Source organism: Python bivittatus, unplaced genomic scaffold, assembly GCF_059951505.1.
Source record: "Python bivittatus isolate LINGU-HERP-01145 unplaced genomic scaffold, Pbiv_v1 ctg000340_np1212, whole genome shotgun sequence".
Taxonomy (NCBI): Eukaryota; Metazoa; Chordata; class Lepidosauria; order Squamata; family Pythonidae; genus Python; species Python bivittatus.
In genome coordinates, this window is record NW_028277056.1 from 8,373,090 (window position 1) to 8,391,672 (window position 18,583).

The 18,583-nt window shown below is 39.3% G+C and overlaps 1 protein-coding gene across 1 annotated transcript in view; it reads right to left on the minus strand.

Moving 5' to 3' along the window:
• DLG2 (discs large MAGUK scaffold protein 2) overlaps positions 1-18,583 on the minus strand; it is a 958,242-nt gene that overhangs the window by 440,846 nt on the left and 498,813 nt on the right. Inside the window, exon 7 of the mRNA XM_088140514.1 lies at positions 3,362-3,523. Coding sequence (XP_087996640.1) covers positions 3,362-3,523 — 162 coding nt within the window. The remainder of the gene's footprint in view (positions 1-3,361; positions 3,524-18,583) is intronic.

Sequence of the window (18,583 nt, forward strand, 5' to 3'; positions counted from 1 at the left end):
ATCAGGCCAGGTCAGTTACTCCACAGAGTACAGTTTTACTAGTTTGACTAAATGCTAACATTAAGGAGAACCATCCTCATATACAGAAAGGGCAGGAGGAGGAGAACACCAACCCTGTAATTACAAATCCCCAAGACTCATTTTAGCGAATGCAGTGTTTATTAGTGTTTCAACTGATTAGACCTATTCCCTGAAGGGACTGAAGATGATGGTGCTTTAATCAGACAGGGAATGAATGAGAGAGTGTTATAAACTGCAGCATTTGAATTGCAGATGCACTGAGGAAATGGAAAGACATTCCTTGAAAAAGGATGAAAATGCATGCATTCCCATTCCCCATGCTCTTTCAGCCATCGAACAAGCTGTTGATATGATAACAGCAATCCAGAGATGGGTGAAATTCTGCCCAGAGAGGGACTGATCTTTCTTCTCACCTTATCAAAAGTTTATGTTCCTTTCAACCATCTTCAAAGCATCTTCCAAGAAATCTCAACTTTCTGTCTTCTGCATGATTGCTTTAGGCTAAATCTTGTACCAAATGAGTCCCACCCTTTTGACTGCAAAACACATCACCATCCTTAAAGCACTGCCGTAGAGTCATGACTGGCTCCTCTCTTCATAGTATTAAAACTGAATTAAAAGATTGCCAGTTGATTGCGCCATCTAGTGTTCCATCCAGGTATGGCAGGGATGAAGGCTTCCGAAGTAATGAGATCGCCACATGCTAAGCCTGACCATCTTTGCTTTCTATTAGTATAGATTGCAAATGGTGCAGCTCAGGGGTGCATGTAGCCTCCCAGAAACTGTTTTGCAACCCCCAGAGTAAGTCAGGTCAGCCGTTGGAGTTCCTGTATCTCTTTTGTGCCCTCCAAAGGCCCCAAAATAGATGGGACCAGTAATTGGGAGATAGTTTCATTCTTTGGCTTCTTTAAGGAGTAAAATGGGTGTCTTAAGCCTTGCAGATGATGCCTTCCCCCCAAAAGGACCTTGGCCACACCCTGGTACAGTCTTTGAGCTGCCAGGAATTGTGATATGCATGGGAGAAGCAAAGGTGTCTTTAATTATCAGGCATTGTACAATCATTATATATTTTTGTTTCAAGTGGAAATATTCAAGAGTCATATGAATACATGGGCAAGTCAAATTATGTGAAATTTTAGAAAAAAAGGCAGGAGATCTCCAAGTTTCTGCTCTGTTCCCTGCTGAAAATAAGACCAAAATTGCTAATGCCCAGAAGCACTATCAAGGCTATGGTGAAGGAGAATAATGGAATTGGAGCCCAGAATGTAAGAGAGTCTGGTCAGTTAGTGACATCCTAACTTCTGTCAGAGACTGTTGTATAGTCTCTGTTGTACACTGAGCCCTTTGTAACCAAGACTTAAAGTCTTGGTAGACTGTTGGTTAAATCAGCCTCAGACTGAGGTCCCCAGCCAATGCTCTGGAGTCCTAAAAAAGGATTATAAGTGATCAGGCATGGAATCACTGCATAGAGTCTTTTTCAGCTAGTTGTCAATTGCCACCAGCTTGCTATTCTCAGTTCCAGTGAAAAATAGCTACTGTTCCTGCTTCTGTAATGTACTCTTCCTTCCAAGCACTAGGATTCAGTTACCAATGGTACCATCACCTCTATCAAGAGGTGACACAGCATACTGCAACAAGAACTTCTGGAGCAAGTAAATGGTCAGAACACAAGTATTTCTCCTGCAATCATTGAGAAAGCACTCTGCTTTGTAGATTCATAACATGTACCATTTTGTGGGCCTCTGAACCCTAATATATTTCATCTAGATCAGCCTTATCAGGTATCCTCAAGGGCCCTTGAAGTCAACCCAGCTTCCCCAAATCTGGCACACTCCAATTCCCAGAATCTCCACCAGCTTGCAGTCCAAGCATACCTGGAAAGCATCAGGTTGAGGAAAGCAGATCAAGTACACAAACATGTGTAGGAAGGAAACTACACGGCAGACATTTGTACTCATAGCTTAATCTTTAAGCTACCGAAAAAGATTGCAAACGTCTTGTCATTCCTAAAAAAAAGGACTGACAATAGGATCAAATGAGGTAGCAAACAAGAGATCTGATGGAGATAAACTAGCCACCATAAAAAGCAATAGGGTGAGCCTTAGAAATCCCACAGCAAGGTTGTCCAGATGCTACTGAGCTTCAATTTACATCATCCCAAACCCACATAACTAAGGATGATGGGACTGGAAATCAAACACCATCAGAAGGGCCACATATTGCTCTTGTAGACAATTTGTTTTAGACAACCATCGTCTATAAGAAAAAGGAATGGCTTAATGTTTCTGTACAGATTAACAAGGACAAAGGTTGTCCTCCTGTACTCACATCTCCTACTTAAAAAACAGGTGGAGACCATGGCCAGGAAGGTTTTTCCACAGCTTCAGCTGGTGCACCAGTTGTGGCTTTCCTGGAGCAGAATACACTGATGCTCTTGTCACCTCTGGATTTGATTTATGTAACTCACTCTGCATGAGGCTGCCCTTGAAGACCACCTGGAAACTTCAGCTGGTCCAGGATGCAGCAGCAAGGGTGCTTAGTGGTTGGTCTTAGTACTGCCACGTTATTCCTTTTCTGCATGAACTGCAGTGGCTACCAGCAGGTTTCAAAGTGCAATTTAAGATGCTGGTTGCTACCTATAGTGCCCCTGTATGCTTTGGGCCTGGATTTCTTAGAGACTTTTCCCAATAGTTTCCACCCCTCCTATCTGAACAATAGAGAGCACTTGCTGAAGGTCCATGCCTACCATGAGATATGGCGTGAGGGGATGGGAGGGGGAGCATTCTCTGTAGCAGCCCCCTGTTCCCAAACAACTTCCACTGGAAGAGTGTATGACTCCCACCCTCATTGCCTTCCAGAAGCTGGTGAAAGCATGGCTCTTCCAGGGGGCCTCTGGGACTGACATAATGCGATGCCATTTCTTAATTTCTTAATGTTCAGTTTTCCATTTTAATCATAATTTAATTTTGATCTGTATCCTTTTTAACACTTAATTTCTATAAGCCACAAAGAGTCTGGCCAGTTTCAGCGGTTAGAAAATTTTTAAAAGATTGCTGTTAATATAGGTTACAAACTGGAAGGCTATTCTCTTCTTGGTAATGTTTATTCACATAATCATGTCCTTCCTCTGCACAACACAGCTTCTATAGAGAACAGAAATAAAACCTGTTGCAGATAAAAGGTTTGTCAGAGCTTAACCACACTCACAAAGGTTACAATCTGTATACAGTCTCATCAGTCAACAGCGTAAGACAATACACGCATCTGGCTTTTAGAAACTCATTTTGTTCTTTTCCTTTTAATTTACATCAGGGATTGATCATGGAGGAGCTTTACTGACCTTCAGAGGTGAGATGTGTGACTGCAGGACATATCCATGGACATTTTCTATCTGTGATAAGTTCTTTTCAGAAACATGAACTAGTTCTGGACCTCTCACTTCATGGGTTAAACGAGGTAAAGTATGATCGTGTGGAGCATCCTCATCTTGGTAGCGATACTTCTGGAAGATAGAAGGGGAAAACATGAAGGAACCATGAGAAATAAAACCTGCATTTTGATCATTACCGGGTCATTTGAAAAGGTCTTTTTGAGTTTTTCCTGAAATTTGAGGATTGCAGTAGTGACTCATAAAATTGCTGTCAATGCAAATGCACTTCGCTGAGTGTTTGAAGAGATATTTTTCTCCCAATTGTTCTGGATTGTGGGGTCAATTATTGCTATCACCAGTAGGATAATGAGAAAAGGGCAACTCAAAATGTAGCTTCTAGGTCAAACAACACCACCACAACCTTTCTCCTCTGCATGGTAGAGAGGGAAGACAGTTAGATGGTTTACTTCACCAGCTACCATGTCAATATAGCTCACAGTGGGCTGTGCAGCTCTACCTATAAAACTAACCATTATCCATTCTGCATATTGTAATTGGTTTGCATGAAAACATTTGGAATCCAACAATACAAGACAGCAATGAGCTTTGGATTTTATGGAGTTGGTTCTCTTTCAAACACAGCATGCCTGTAGCAGTGACATCAGTGGTGAAAACAGCCTGTAGTGGGCAGGTAAGGCCCACCATGTTTCCCAGGCACATCTTAGAAGAACAAACCAGAGATATAATAGCTCATTCAGCTTTTAGTAGGAAAGCAGGGAAAACATCAACCATCTCACCAGGTGATGACCATTTTTATGTTACTTTTTAAAAATAATAATTTTTATTAATGTTAAGGTTTCATTAAACAACATCTGATGGAGTCACAGCTGGGTTCCTGACCCTTGCATTAGAAAACGTCACCTCCCACGTAGGAAAGTTAGACTATTGCTCAACTGTCTTTTCATAACAAACATAGATTTGGACACAAATGGTCTTTTTAAGTTTTTCACCCAATTAAGATGCTTATTTTTTCTGAATTTCTCAAAAGAAAAAGTTCTCAAGGACATGGATGAGTAGTACCAGTAGAAACAACCCACACGCCTGAGGTATTATTTCACCTGATAGGAATCCAGGGAGGTACCAGATGGGTAAAAGTTTGTTAGTCAGTGAAAGATAGACTATTCTCTCTCTCACACACACACACAACCAGAAACATATTTTGACCATCAGATAACTGCAAGAACATTATATTTCCATTCATGAGAATTCTCCAAAATTCTCTTCCCCTTTGAAAAAAATCTTTAAAATTGTTCTGTATTCAAAGAATCCCCCCTCATATGTCTTTGCTTTAATCAAACCCATCAGCTTAATAGCTTATGGGCATATCTGGATTTTTTTTTTTTTATATTCCGTCAAGCTTTCCTGAAATCTTATGTCTCTCCAGGCTCACCCAATATTTATCATAAAATTATTCTGTGAAGGCAAAAAGTATCTTTCTTGCTCTCTCTTTTTAATTAAAGTATGATTCTCTTTTAGGTCAAAACAAGCACAGATGATATCAAAAGTTTACAATTTAGCAGGGTACAGCATTCACACAATCAGTCACCTGAATATTTGTAAAGGAAATGCTTAACTGGTCAACTTGAACTGTATAAAAGAAAGAACTGGCTGTCCATTTAACATAGCTGAAGTGTAGTGCCATGCAATTACTCAGATTTGAAATGGAAAAGATACTTCAGAGAAGATGTGGGCGCTCTCATTGAACTTACTGGCATATATATGATTACTGCAGCTAAATTATTATACGCACGGAGATGGAAAAAGTCGACACTACCCACTATGGAGAAATGGTTGATTGAATTGACAGATCTTGCTGAGATGGATAAATTAACTTTATCTTTGATTAGAGAATAGACACTATCTACATTTATCTGTAAAACTCTGCTGGAAAACTCTTATGGACTTCTTGTGCAAAAATGAAAAAAAATGAACTTGTGATTCATGACTTTGATGATTAGACAAGATAGATTATAGAAAGAAGAGTAATATGATGTAACATTAGAGAGAAAGGTTAAAATATAATTGTACTTATAACTGCTGTGAGGAATATCGGAATCCCCTTCTTTGTATCTTTTTTCTTTCTTTTCTATTTTTCTTCATTTTTTTCTTTTTTTGCACCAGACAATGGAAGATTTCTTTCATCAAACATTTATCATTGTAGATTTCCCTGAGATTAATTTACATAGTTAAAATAGACTCCAAAAATTGGAATATCTGTGCAGGTCTATTTATCCAAGAATCAAACAAGAAATTCATGACCCTAACACTTCTGGTTTTATCTTTTTTCCTAGTTCTGAATTCTTCTGATATGGTCTCAGCAGAGTTACCAAAAGGAACGAAAGTAGTAGTAGTAGTAATAGTTGTTTAAATCATATTAGATTTTTTTTTCCTGACCAGAAATTGTTTTCTTTCATGGGCCTATGTGACCAACTTATTTAATTGTTTGTTTGTTTATTTATTTACTGGAAATTTTCTATATTTTGACTCACTGATATCCTCAATCAGACTGGGTCATGCTTTTCCTCTATCACAGAAAAATCTCTTTTTTCAAATTTAAGGAAAGCAATAATCATTCAATAATAATTTATTAAACTTGCATGCCACCTGAGTCTCAATAACTGCAGGAGAGTTTCTCTATTGTGCAACCTATAGTTATACACCCATTCCAACCATGAGTTAACCAAAAAAAGAGCTCACACACATATTCACACAGACAGTACTGAAAACATTTTATTAGCCCACCAGATCCTTAGCAGACATCATCATGTGTTCTACCATCTATTTCACCCTCTCACCAGATGAAAAAGGAAGGTAATTGAAGACGAGTGAATAGCAAGGCCTTTCAGGAAGAGGTGGTAAGAAGAGGTGGAACCACAGTTATTTGTTATTCTTTATTTCTTTATTGTAGATATATCCTATCCTTCTTCCAAGAGCTTAAGGTAATCTCATTAGTTCTCTTCCCACCTAATAGGAAGTTTAGAGATTTGAGCCCCCCACCTCCTTAGACTGTGCAAATTCTTCTGGTTTTCCAGCTCCTCAACAGTAGCCCTGAGGACTCAGCTCATCAACTGTACATGGCAGTCTAAACAGAATAGACTCTCCTTTGAGCCAAGCTTGACTTCTGATGACTTCTGATGACTGCTAAGGAGACATCCAATTCAGAAGTGGTTTTTCTACTGTCATCTTCTGGAGTAGTTTTAGACTTCTGAGTCTAGCATACCACCCTAGAATTTCCTGCTGATCTCCCATTCTAGCAATAACCTGCTTAGGGTTAGATTTTTTATTATTATTATTTAGGTTAGCTTTCTTTTTATTTTAGTTCAGCCAAGGGAAGCAAGGTGCTGCCAACTGTTATGATATAAGTAAAGCCTGTCTCAAGTCAGATTTAGCCCTAAGTGAATTCATGTCCATGTCCATATACTTTTCTTGGCAACAGGATAATGATGGTTTACTATTGCTTTCTTCTAGTATCCAAGTTCAGGTGTTCCTGCTGATTTTCGCATCTGTTTGGGGTGAAGAACTAGGAAGGTTGTTGATCACTTGGCATCTAGCTTGGTAGTTCACAAGGTAGGCAAGACTTGCTTTAAGATTCCCCATAATTAGCCGCAGTTGCCCAGAGAACTGTACCCTTCTATACATGTGCCTGTACATGCACACACATTACTGCTCACAGATACACAAAAGAACAGGTGGATAATAAATGATAATTACAAATCAATGCCTACTACTAACAGGGCATCATGTGCTTCCAACCAAAACAGATATTTTAAAACCTCTATAATTAACTTTAATAGTGCAGCACAGATTGTTCTACTGTGAGCTGTTCATGGAAATGTGGCCATTCTTGAAACACACTTCCTCACTAAAAAAAAACAACAAAAAAAAAACCAAGAAGCAAAACAAAACTCAACTCTGTTTGTACAAAATCGTTAAACAGAAGCAGCCACGTTACAACCCAGCTTCCCTGTTTTGTCGTTGATTATTATTATTACTGGCTTATGCGTGTGCACTTAGACAAAGATAGAAAAAGGAAGATAAAGCTATCTGAAAGTTACTCAGTCTCAAAAATTAGCTTTTTAAAATACCCATGGGGTTTCCTGCCACAACTTTCAGTGCCAAAACACAACAGTGCATCTGATAGTTTAAGAACAGCTGGATGAACCGTATGAATAATGGTTCACCAACACAATGAGGAATGAGGTAAGGATAAAATTTGTGTCTTTGGAATTCACCTGGAGGAGCACAAATGTTTAGCAAGCTCTTATCCATTTGTATAATAATTTAAAGTGCTGCTGATTTAAAGTTTCCTCTGGAACTGGAGATTAAGTGATGATAGGATTTACACATTCAGTGACCAATCCAAGATATTCTTTTGACTAGTTCAAATAACCCAAGCAACTCAGACTAGATTACAAATGATGCCCATTCACTTGAGATAGATATAGATATAGATATAGATATATAGATATATAGATATAGATATAGATTTGGTTTCGAACAATCATGTTTAACCAAGTATAAACAATTTTGAGAAGAGGTGTCTCCATCTCCTCATTCCATGGGCTTTCTACAAGGCATAGCCGAACAATAATTGGAAATGAGATTTGTCTAATCCTGCATTTAAAACTCTACTCACATTATAGGTTTCCGTTGTGCCATAAAAGGCAATACCATTCTCCATTGTTGCATCTTTTGCTTTATTCTGGTGTCATTTCAGGTTTGGAACACGAGATGGCAGAATAACCATTGTGTTAAGGTAATTATACTTTGATTTTAGGAAAGAAGGAAGGAAGGAAAAAGCAACAGCAGGATGAAGGGAAATAAAAATGTTTGCATTTTAAAAAAATACTAAATAGATATATACAAGAAAGAGACAGAGAGACGGAGAAGGGGAGGGAGAGAAACAGTTCATGTATTTAAAGGATGGACTTCTTTTTCTTTACAACCCTTTTCCAGGTGATGAATCATAGAAAACAAAATCAAGTTCCTTATTAAAAGCACCCCTTTCAATGAAATCCTCAGAACCTATTGATTTTTCTGAAGGTTAGTATCAAGAGGAACTTCATACAGTTATAAAGCGGCAGGAAGAATGGGACTGTTGATTTATAAAATGTCTTCCAGAACTAAATTTCTAACTTTTGTTTCTGTAGCAAATCCCTAAAGTGCCAGAACACCTAGGCCAGCCCATTATCTTGAAAAAGAATCACTCCACATTTCAGAGAATTTTCAAAGATTTGGGGATATTATTCAGAACAAGGCATAACATCAAGGATGCTAGAGAGATCTGATAGTGTATGGTGTGAACTACCAAAATGGATTTTGTTGTGCTGTTACTGGAACCGAGTAGTCTCTCAACTTTAAGATGTTATGATGAAAAGGCTATTGACCAGCAGATACTACAGATGGTGCACAATTTCCTGGCACGAAGCTAGCCGACTATATCAGGGGGTTGAACTTGATAACCTGCTTAGCCTCTCCCAACACTAGGGAGATTCTAGTTACTAGCAGGTCCATTTGGAGTCCTTCCCAGAGGCACTCTGGGAAGAAAGGAGAGTGCTGCCAAAGCCCTCAAAAACTCTTTAACTATCCAAAAGGATGTTATGTGGAATGCCAAGACCTGTTCTCTCTTGTTCCAGAGGGCAGGACATGGAATAATTGTTTTAAGTTACAGAATGGCTGTACTCCAACTGAATGTGAGAATGCGTTCCTGAATGAATCACAGTATTATGACGATGATGATGATGATGTTGATGATTTATAGCCACCCACTCCAAAAGTCTCAGAGTAAACAGAATATGGAAGGGTATACAGAGATTTCTATGCAGTGGTAACCATGAAACCAAAATAGAACCTGCTTGTGAAAAGTGCATCTGGGAATCACTGCTAAAAATGTCTCTCTGAAAGAGGCAGATGGATCCATTACACCCTCTGATATAATGAGAATGTTTTAAGAGATGTTCCTTTCAGGCACCAAAAAGATGAGTAATGAACCTATCACAGTGGATCCAGCTTTAGAGTAAACTCAATGAGATGTCAGTTGTCATCGTCATCACCACCTCCATCATCATCTTACTTGCCTTATTTATTTCAGTAGCTCTGGTTGAAGACCCATATATATATTTACCTTTCATCTTAAAACAAATAAGCTGGGGTTACCTCTCTCCAAAATGAAACCATGATTTCTGATTATTTTGGCCACCTGTGTTTATTTCTTGAAGATTCTGGGCTGAGTTTGCATTACCAAGTGCAAAGATAAACTCATAGCTGGAAAGTTGCAATTTTCATGCAAACGAAGAAATTAGTCAAAAGGGCACATGGGCGGGCTGATGTCAACTTTAAAGAGGCCCTTAAAATAGTAGAGACACACACTGAGAAACAATTTCCATTTGATTAAAAATGGAGCCACTCTCAACAGCAAAATGCAGATCTTGATAACAAATCATCAGGCTTGAGCTCCAGGAAAAGATGGAGAAGTCACATAAACATAAAATTATAATTACGCTAACAGCAAAAAAGAGGGGATAAATTCTATTAGAAATGGCTTCTGAAGTGGTCTTATTTTTTAAAAAATGAAGAGGGTTTTTTTTCCTTTTTTTTTTTGGTAATGAATCCTCAGTGTCTCTTATAACATGTGTTTGTTCTTAAAGGGTTAAAAAGACTTCATTGCTGTATTTAACTCCTTGGAAGATCTCTAAAAGTTGAGGCCAAATTTGCAAGTAGAAATGGTTAACTATGTGCCTGGAGAATCATTGTATTCACTATGTTCAAATGCAATTAAAAAGAATAAAATCAAATGTCGTTCTTCTCATGGCTCTAGCCTCTGTTCCTTACAAGTGTGACTTCCTGCTCAAGTGCACTCTTCAAACCAGAGGGAAACAGAGAACCCCTGTCTTAAACTGACTTAGGAAGCTTCTTAGCTGAGAGAAATTGGATCTGAAAACCAACATTTCAACAACTGCAATATTCATTCATTCATTCATTCATTCATTCATTCATTCATTCATTCATTCATTCATTCATTCATTCACTGGGCTTATAGGCCAATCAACCAAGTCTGAATAGTAGACAATTCACCAAATCCATAATCTGAGTTAAAATACATACATAGCAATCAAAGGTTAAAACCAGCTTTTGCAGTATAAAACAACCATATACACTCCAAACATTCCAAAATCATAATTCAAAAATAATTATTCATGCAGAGGTATAGTCATAGCAGCCCTGCCCCCAAAGCTTGGTGAAACAGCCGTATCTTTTAAGACGTTCTGAAGATTGGGAGAGAGGAGGCCATCTGACTGTTGGGGGGACAATATTGCAGAGTGGGGGGGGGGGATGATGGAAAAAGTATGTTTCCGTGGCTCCTGAAAGTGGCAGTCTCTGATTGAGGGGACATGTAAAGAGTCTGCCATACTAGATTTTACTGGGGAGTCAGATGTTACCTAAAGAAGGTGACCCCTCCGATACCCAGTTACTGAATGGTGAAAGACTTTAAGGAGTGACAATCAGCACCTTGAATTGCATTCATAAGCCAACTGAAAATCACTACCATTTTCAAAGTAGAGGCACACTGAGGTGTACCCATAGCAGTTTCTAAATGGACTTCAAGGGCAGCCCCATGTAGAGCACATTGTAGTAGTCCAATCAAGAGGTTACTAAGGCAGGAGTGACAGTGAGTAAAACCTCCCGGTTTAGGAAAGGTCACAACTGGCACACAAGATGGAGCTGTGCAATTAGCATTGTAACAAAACATTGCAGCCTATCCTTCTTCGAAAAATTCCAGTCAGGCCTTCCCCCTATTCCTCCCTTATTACAATGAGTTATGGTTTGGGGGTGGGGTGGTGGGGGATGTCTTCTGAGAGCTTTTATTTATTTAGTGTACTTCTGTGAACTTCAAAGTACATCAAAAATACTGATACTCCTCTGTCCTTCCATCTTGACAGCATTCATCAGTTGAGTCTACTTTTTGAAGAAGTCTTGTGGTTTCATTTAAAGCAGTGTTTTTTTCAGACTTGGCCACTTTAAGATGTGGCTGGGGAATTTTGGGAGTTGAAGTCCACCCATCTTAAAGTTGCCAAGTTTAAAAAAAAAAACCTGAGTATTTAGCCAAAGCTGCCTGATCTCCAAAAACTATTGAGGGGTAAATTTTTCCCAAAAATACTTGGGAAAGGCACTACTCGGGAATATTAGAGCTGCAAGCTACCTTGGGAAGTCAAAAAGACAAGCTGGAAAAAGGCAGGGGCAAAGCACTTCCACATTGTGGCCAAGAAGTGACCATGAAGTCACCTGGAATCAGCATTTTTCTCTTACAAATGGGGAATGCAATAGACTGTAACTCTTTTCCAAAAAGCATCTTTCAAAAGGGATGTTTGCTGTGTTTTTGCTTTACTTCAGATGGGTGATAACAAGAGTAATTTCAATAAATGATTGCCCTCCAAATACAAGAACTTTATTGCTCGGTAATTGTGTTGTGTAGAGTAACTTGAGAGGGAAGGTCAAAATATCGCAATGCAAGACAAACTACATTTGTTTCTCAATAATTCACTCTTTCTCTTCCAGAAGGCAATCTCATAACTATTTACATACCCCAAGTATGAGAATTGCCAAAACTGAAATAAGGCAAACTGCTTTGAGATAGTCCTGATATAAGAAACAGTAAAAAAAAATGGATTAAATAAATGAATACACCACCAACATATCATGCTGATTTACTAGGCACTTGCTTCTTCCAATCTACATGCTGCTTGCAGTGAGTCAAACTACATAAACTTCTCAGAAATCTAATGGAATATGGCAGAAGGACTGTAATTTCTTTCTTTTTTTCAGCAAAAGAAGATCGAAGGATGCAGCCCAGTAATTAAGACCTAAATAGTTGGGAAAATGCACAATTCTTTCTCGGTGCCTCCTCACTTACAGTAGATTTCTCTCACACTGTATCTCGGGAGCTCATGGTAAGGCATTGTATTTTTAGTTCATAGCAACCTTGCATGATGGGTTGGAATGAAAGAAAGCTGTGGAAACTCACTGGGTGGATGAAACAACTGGAACTCCAATTTTTAGTCCTAAGAAATGGCTCGTCAAGTGACTCATCAACCCTTATTACTGCACTCTCAGACAGATGTGTCTCAAAATAAGCTAACCAGAAGATAGGCTGAGAGCCTTCCTGTACCAGGAGTTCATAAGCCAGTTAGATCAAGGTTTGAAGACACCATCTTAGCTGTAATGTCAGTGGATTTATGTTAACTGTGATATGTAAAGCCCTCTTTGGTGCTAAACATACCTCTTGGAGGAGAAATAAAGATGCATGTCTGACCTAGATATTATATTATGTACAAGCATTCATAATATCCTTCATGCTACTCTTTCAGGGTAATCAACATTATGCAAAGTGCAGAAAAGGAGTTAGAAGGAGTAGGCAAAAGAAAATAAAGGCATGAAATGAGGAAAAAAAAGAAAAGGAAAGGAAAGGAAAACCTAAATCTGCTTGACACTCCCCCAACATTATTCACTATACATCTCCCTGCCTTCTATAATTCTAAATTAGCCTCACTCCTACAAAATGCATACACTGCTTTTTGTTCTTTAAACTTCTCACGTCTCTCTTTCCAAGGATTTCATTAAATCTATTCAAAAAGGACTTTCTGTCAACTCCCTCAATTCATCCATTTTTCCTTCATATATTTGTTTCAAAATAGGATCCTCATTCATTTTTTCTACATGACCAAACAACTACAGTATTCAGTTCAGATCCATTCAGTATCATTCATTCCTGATTCCATCTCTTCTTGTTTTACCACACATAAAGTGGTACCTCAGTTCACGAACTTAATTCGTTCCACGATTCTGGTCGCGAACCGAATTGGTCGCGAACCGAATCAAATTTCCCCATAAGGTTCAGTGTAAATAAGGTTAATCCGTTCTGACCCCTACGAATGTGGTCGTGAACCGAATTGGTCGCCAACCGAATCAAATTTTCCCATAAGGTTCAATGTAAATAAGGTTAATCCGTTCTGAACCATATGTTGTTGTTTTTTTAACCACAAAAATATGAAACAAAGTACAGGCGATCTCACCTAGAGGAAGTCATGACCACATGTCAGAACAGGGAAGATGGCCGCGGGTCATGTTCGTCACCCGATCTGGAGTTCGAGAACGGAAGCAAACTTTTGCGAACGCTGCTGTTTGTGAACCGAATTGTTCGTGAACAGAAGCGTTCGTGAACCGAGATATTAGTGTACTTCTTAAATAATCCCTTTTGACTGGGGTGAAGCTGAAGCACAAGAGCCCAGTCAATCCCTCTTCAGTTGCCTGTCAGCCGCAGAGAGGTACACCGAAAGCAGTTCGTTCTGCCTCTGAAGATGCCAGCCGCAGCTGCTGGTGAAATGTCAGGACAAAAGAAAAGTAGATCACGGCCCTTCAGCCCAAGAGCTCATCACTGCTTCATTGATGTCAGCCATGAAAGCCTACACCAGTATATTACAACACTCTTCCAGTTGTTTGCGTTCATACCAGGGCTCATCCATACAGCCATTTTGCTGTGCTTTCCTGCTGTTATGGAGTGAGGAGGCTCCATAACAGCAGGAAAGCCCTTAGTAGACAACCAGAATGGATCTCTGCTGTGCCGTTGTCTGTACAGTTCTATCACCAGACATAGTAAGGACAGTTATTGGTGGTTTCTTCAACTGAAACTCCACTCCCACTCAATGTCATCAACTGCAGTCAAAACCACCTTTAATTGCCGTACAGAAGGTGTCTCAGGATGCTGTTGGACGCTTCTGACATTGTCCTTTATCAGCATACTGAACACTAGATAGCAGTAAAGGATATCTTCTGTGTCTCTTGGCTGCTACCAATGGCCAACTGGATTGGTGCAGACAAAATCACTAGATAAGGAGCCACTTTGAAAAAAGGGGGGTTTGTGTGTGTGAAAGAGATGTTAAGCCATGATGGTCTCTCAGGTATATCAGTTCTGCTTCCACAACAGTAACCTGTAGGTTAAGAAGTCAATATTCCATTAAATTATCATGAATTCAATTTCACTGCATGCTTTTGTCTTCTTCCCATCCATCTATTTATGTCACCTAACAGAATATTCTCCCTTATATCACATTCATTTAGGAATTCTGCAGTTTCCCCAAAACTAATATCTTCTTCCATCATCACCATTCACTAGGACATAACATGCAGCTATTACCAGCTAATGGATTCCTACTTTCATGTGTGCTCACCACAATCTAGATGACACCAATACAGACTTTCTGGCATACCGTTTGGCCCTTTCGTTCATAATTAATGGTACACTTTTACTTCCCACCATGTATTCAGCAGCTCCACTGTATAAGATTAAATCACCTTTCTATTACCTTCAGAGACAGAAAATGTACCTATTTTCCTTCTTTCATTTCATTTGTTAATTAAAGCTTTTTACCATTTACTGCCCTTACATTGCAAGTCACAATCTTCCATATCCTGCCAGATGAACCTGCATATATTTATCTTCACTTCTTGTCAAGGCTTTCACATAATACTTTTTAATTAGATAGAAAAGGAGTAAACTATGTTATCTTGCTTAATCTTAAGCCACTTCTAGGAACCCATACTAACCCTCAGGGCACTACTGGTCTGTTTGGGCACATTCTGGCCTATTTCCTACAAACATACATGTGAAGGTCTGCAGATATCAAGCTCCATGAAGCTAGCAGACTCAAGAAGGAAGAACCACTCAGAATTCAGAAAGGTGCCTTTAATGCTAATCGGGGGGGGGGGGGGACTTGAAAACTGTGAGGGCAAATGCCCAGGCAGACTTAGAGCAAACCAATTAAGGTGGAGCCTGTTTGAAACACTGCCTTTCTGTGGCCTCCACCTTTGGACTGTGCTAGTTCCTCTCACACCAACTGAATTCCTCCTTCCCTTCCTGCTTCCCACAGCCTCTCACATCAGGGACATGGCAAAGTTGCTCCATGGTTTCTGAAATCACAGGTCTCCATCGCAGTCTCCATGGCAAGCTATTTGCGGGAGCACCCTTGTCTCTGCTCACCCCACAAGATCTAGCAGAGAGGGCATACTTCAGGTCCCTTCTACCTAACAATCTCATCTTGTTGGACTCCAGAGTCATGCCAGAGTAGCACCTTTCCTGTGGAACAGCATCCTTGGGAGATTCGGATGGCCCCAACACTTTTACTCTTTCGTAAGGCTCTGAAGGCATGGCTATTTCCCCAGGTGTTTGGACTGGGAAGTTAGATGAGCTCTGCTGTGGTTCATGTGGCTTATTATTATATACAACAATGGGAAAGCATGGCTTCCAGGTCTTTAGCTGGTGTTGGCCTGCGTGTACATCAGGAACCTAGGATGTTGTAAAGTATTGGCATAGTCTATGTGTGGATCCAAGCAGGGTGGCCTTTTGTAATTGACAGATGGAAATTGTCTCAATGCGCAGATTTTCTAAGTGCCATCCAAGGCTTTTTGGTATGGCACCCAATGTGCCAATAACCACTGGGACCACAACGGCCAGTTTATGCCATAATCATTTAACTTCAATTTTCAGATCTTGATACTCTGTGATCTTCTCCAATTATATTATTATTATTATTATTATTATTATTATTATTATTATTATTATTATTATTGGGGGTGAGTGTGGTTGTTGTTTATTCTTGGGCAGCAAGGGTTCTATTTCTTGTATAAGTGTGTTTGTGTTTAATCCTTGCATACCACCCAGAGTCACCTGTGTGAGATGGGCAGCCATATAATTTTATATTTATATAAATCAACAAATAATAAACTGATCAATCAATAAATAAATCTTGGCTGAAAACAGCTTGCAAATACAGTACACCTTCCCCTCTCATATGGAAAGATCAGAGCTCGAAGGGATAGGACTGGAACTTGTGAGCCCTGATACCTAGAGAGGAATTTTGACTGCTTATGGTGGTCATAAAATGGCATTTTTAGAAGACAAAGGCCTAAAACATTACATTTACATATGAATGTCATCCTGGAAGTGAGACAAAAATGTGTTTATAACCTCTTTCTCAAAATATGTGTCATACTATAGATATAGATATATAAATATATTTCTCTTTCTCTCTCTCTTACACACACACACTCACACACACACACACACACACAATTTTGGCTCCATCTTCCCATTTCAGAAATAACTTTCTGTTTTGGCTGTAATATGCATAAATTCTGTCCACAGATTCAGAGAATTGCAATGATGGAATGTTAACTACTCCGTTATTTCATGTAATTGCAAGGATAATCAAGCAAGCATTATATTGCTGAGATAATTAGGATACAGTTGGCAGGTGTCATGTCACACCAAAAACATCATCAAGGACTTCATTCAAAACAAATCAGCTTATCTCCAGATAATACAAATGATCTAGCCCAAATTCTTCTATGCGCATCCCATCAAAATGATTTATTTGATCGATAACCTACCTTTCTTCTTCAGCAACTTTTCAAGGTGGCTAACAAAATGTTAAACAACTGGAAAGTTGAAAACATAAATTAAAATTGAGGTATTACATTTTGTCTTGAATACTAAAATCAATTAACAATTTAAAAAGATGATGTAAGAGTCAGTTTGTTAGTGATTTTCTAGAGAATAAAGGCCAAATGCAGTTCTGGAGGAACCACAAGAAGAGCACAGAAGAAGGTCCTCTCCCTCCTCCCATAAAGATTGGGGCAATAGAGGCATATTTGAAAGGTCTTCTCCTGTAGACCTAAATACCTAGACAAGTTTGTGATGGGAGAGATGCTCACTCAGAGAATCAAGGTCTAAGCATTTAGGTTTTTAAACATTAATGCTAACAGGGTATAAATTATACCCAGTAAGCAACTGGCAAACAGTTCAGTTCCTTAAGGACAGGTATCATGGGGTCTTCTATAATACACCATTTAACAGCCTATGTGTTGCAACTGGCACCTACTGCATCTTCTGGACACTTTCCAAGAGTAGCTCCATGTAAAATGCACTGTGGTGATCCAAAAAAGATGTAATCAAGGTGTGAAGAACAACAATTGAACCTGACTGGGCCAGGAAGAATAACAGCTGGCACACTAGACATAATTGGGATAAAGTGTTCATCACCACAGCTACCATCTGCATATCCAATGACAACTGAGGATCAAGGATTATTCCTAGATTCCAAACCTAATTTTTCAAGGGGAATGCCACACCATTCAAAACAGGCTGAATATGAGTCCCCAAGTCCGGCTTCTGATTTAGCATTCCTTTTTACCAGATGGTACAGGAGAAGTCCAAGATAGATGTTATCAAAACTCTAACAGCTTCAAGATAATAGCAAGGCAACCCTGCTCTCATTTAGTTGCAGTTGTAGGTCATCCACCAAGGTGATCAAAGGACTCCCTGTACTATTTCCTAGTTCAATGCCTGATTGAAATGGGTCCAAGTAATCAGAATCATTTAGAAGTTTCTGGAGTTATGAAACAACATCTTCTGGATAACCTAGTCCAGAAATTGAAATCTGAATCTGGCATATAAATGGTACAGACATCTTGGATCAAGGAAGGATTTCTTCAATAGCTGTGTTATTGAAGACAGATACAAGGGATAACACATCCCAACTGCAGTGAGGCATTGTACACTTTCCTAAACCACAAAGCATGCCTATGTCCTCATCCTGAAGTTCTACAAGCCAAAACTATCCAAAATAACAAGACAAGCAGTTGCTGAGATTACATCCCCCATGACCTGACCCAGCACTGGAATAGGACTCAGGTCTGATGTCAGGGCTGGTTCTAGGCCTAGGCAACCTAGGCAGTTGCCTAGGGTGCCAAATTTTAGGGGGCACCAAAATTTAAAAGACTTCTGAAATTTACAATAGGAGTATAAAACCTGATAATCTTTCCTCGTTGCTTTAGAAATTTTTTTCCTACTCTTTTTGAAAACACTTACCCACAAAGTTGGAAAGTGGTAGTGAACAGCAGACTAATCAGATGTTGCAAGTCATGAAAAAGAAATGTTTATTACCACTATGGAGCTCAGGAAGCTGATAATATAACTGAAGCAAGAAAAAAGGTCTGATAGGAAGGTCCTAGGCAAGCGAGTCACATGACTATCAAAGTTATACCCAGAGAAGCGGTAATGTTGCACTTCGTGTGGCA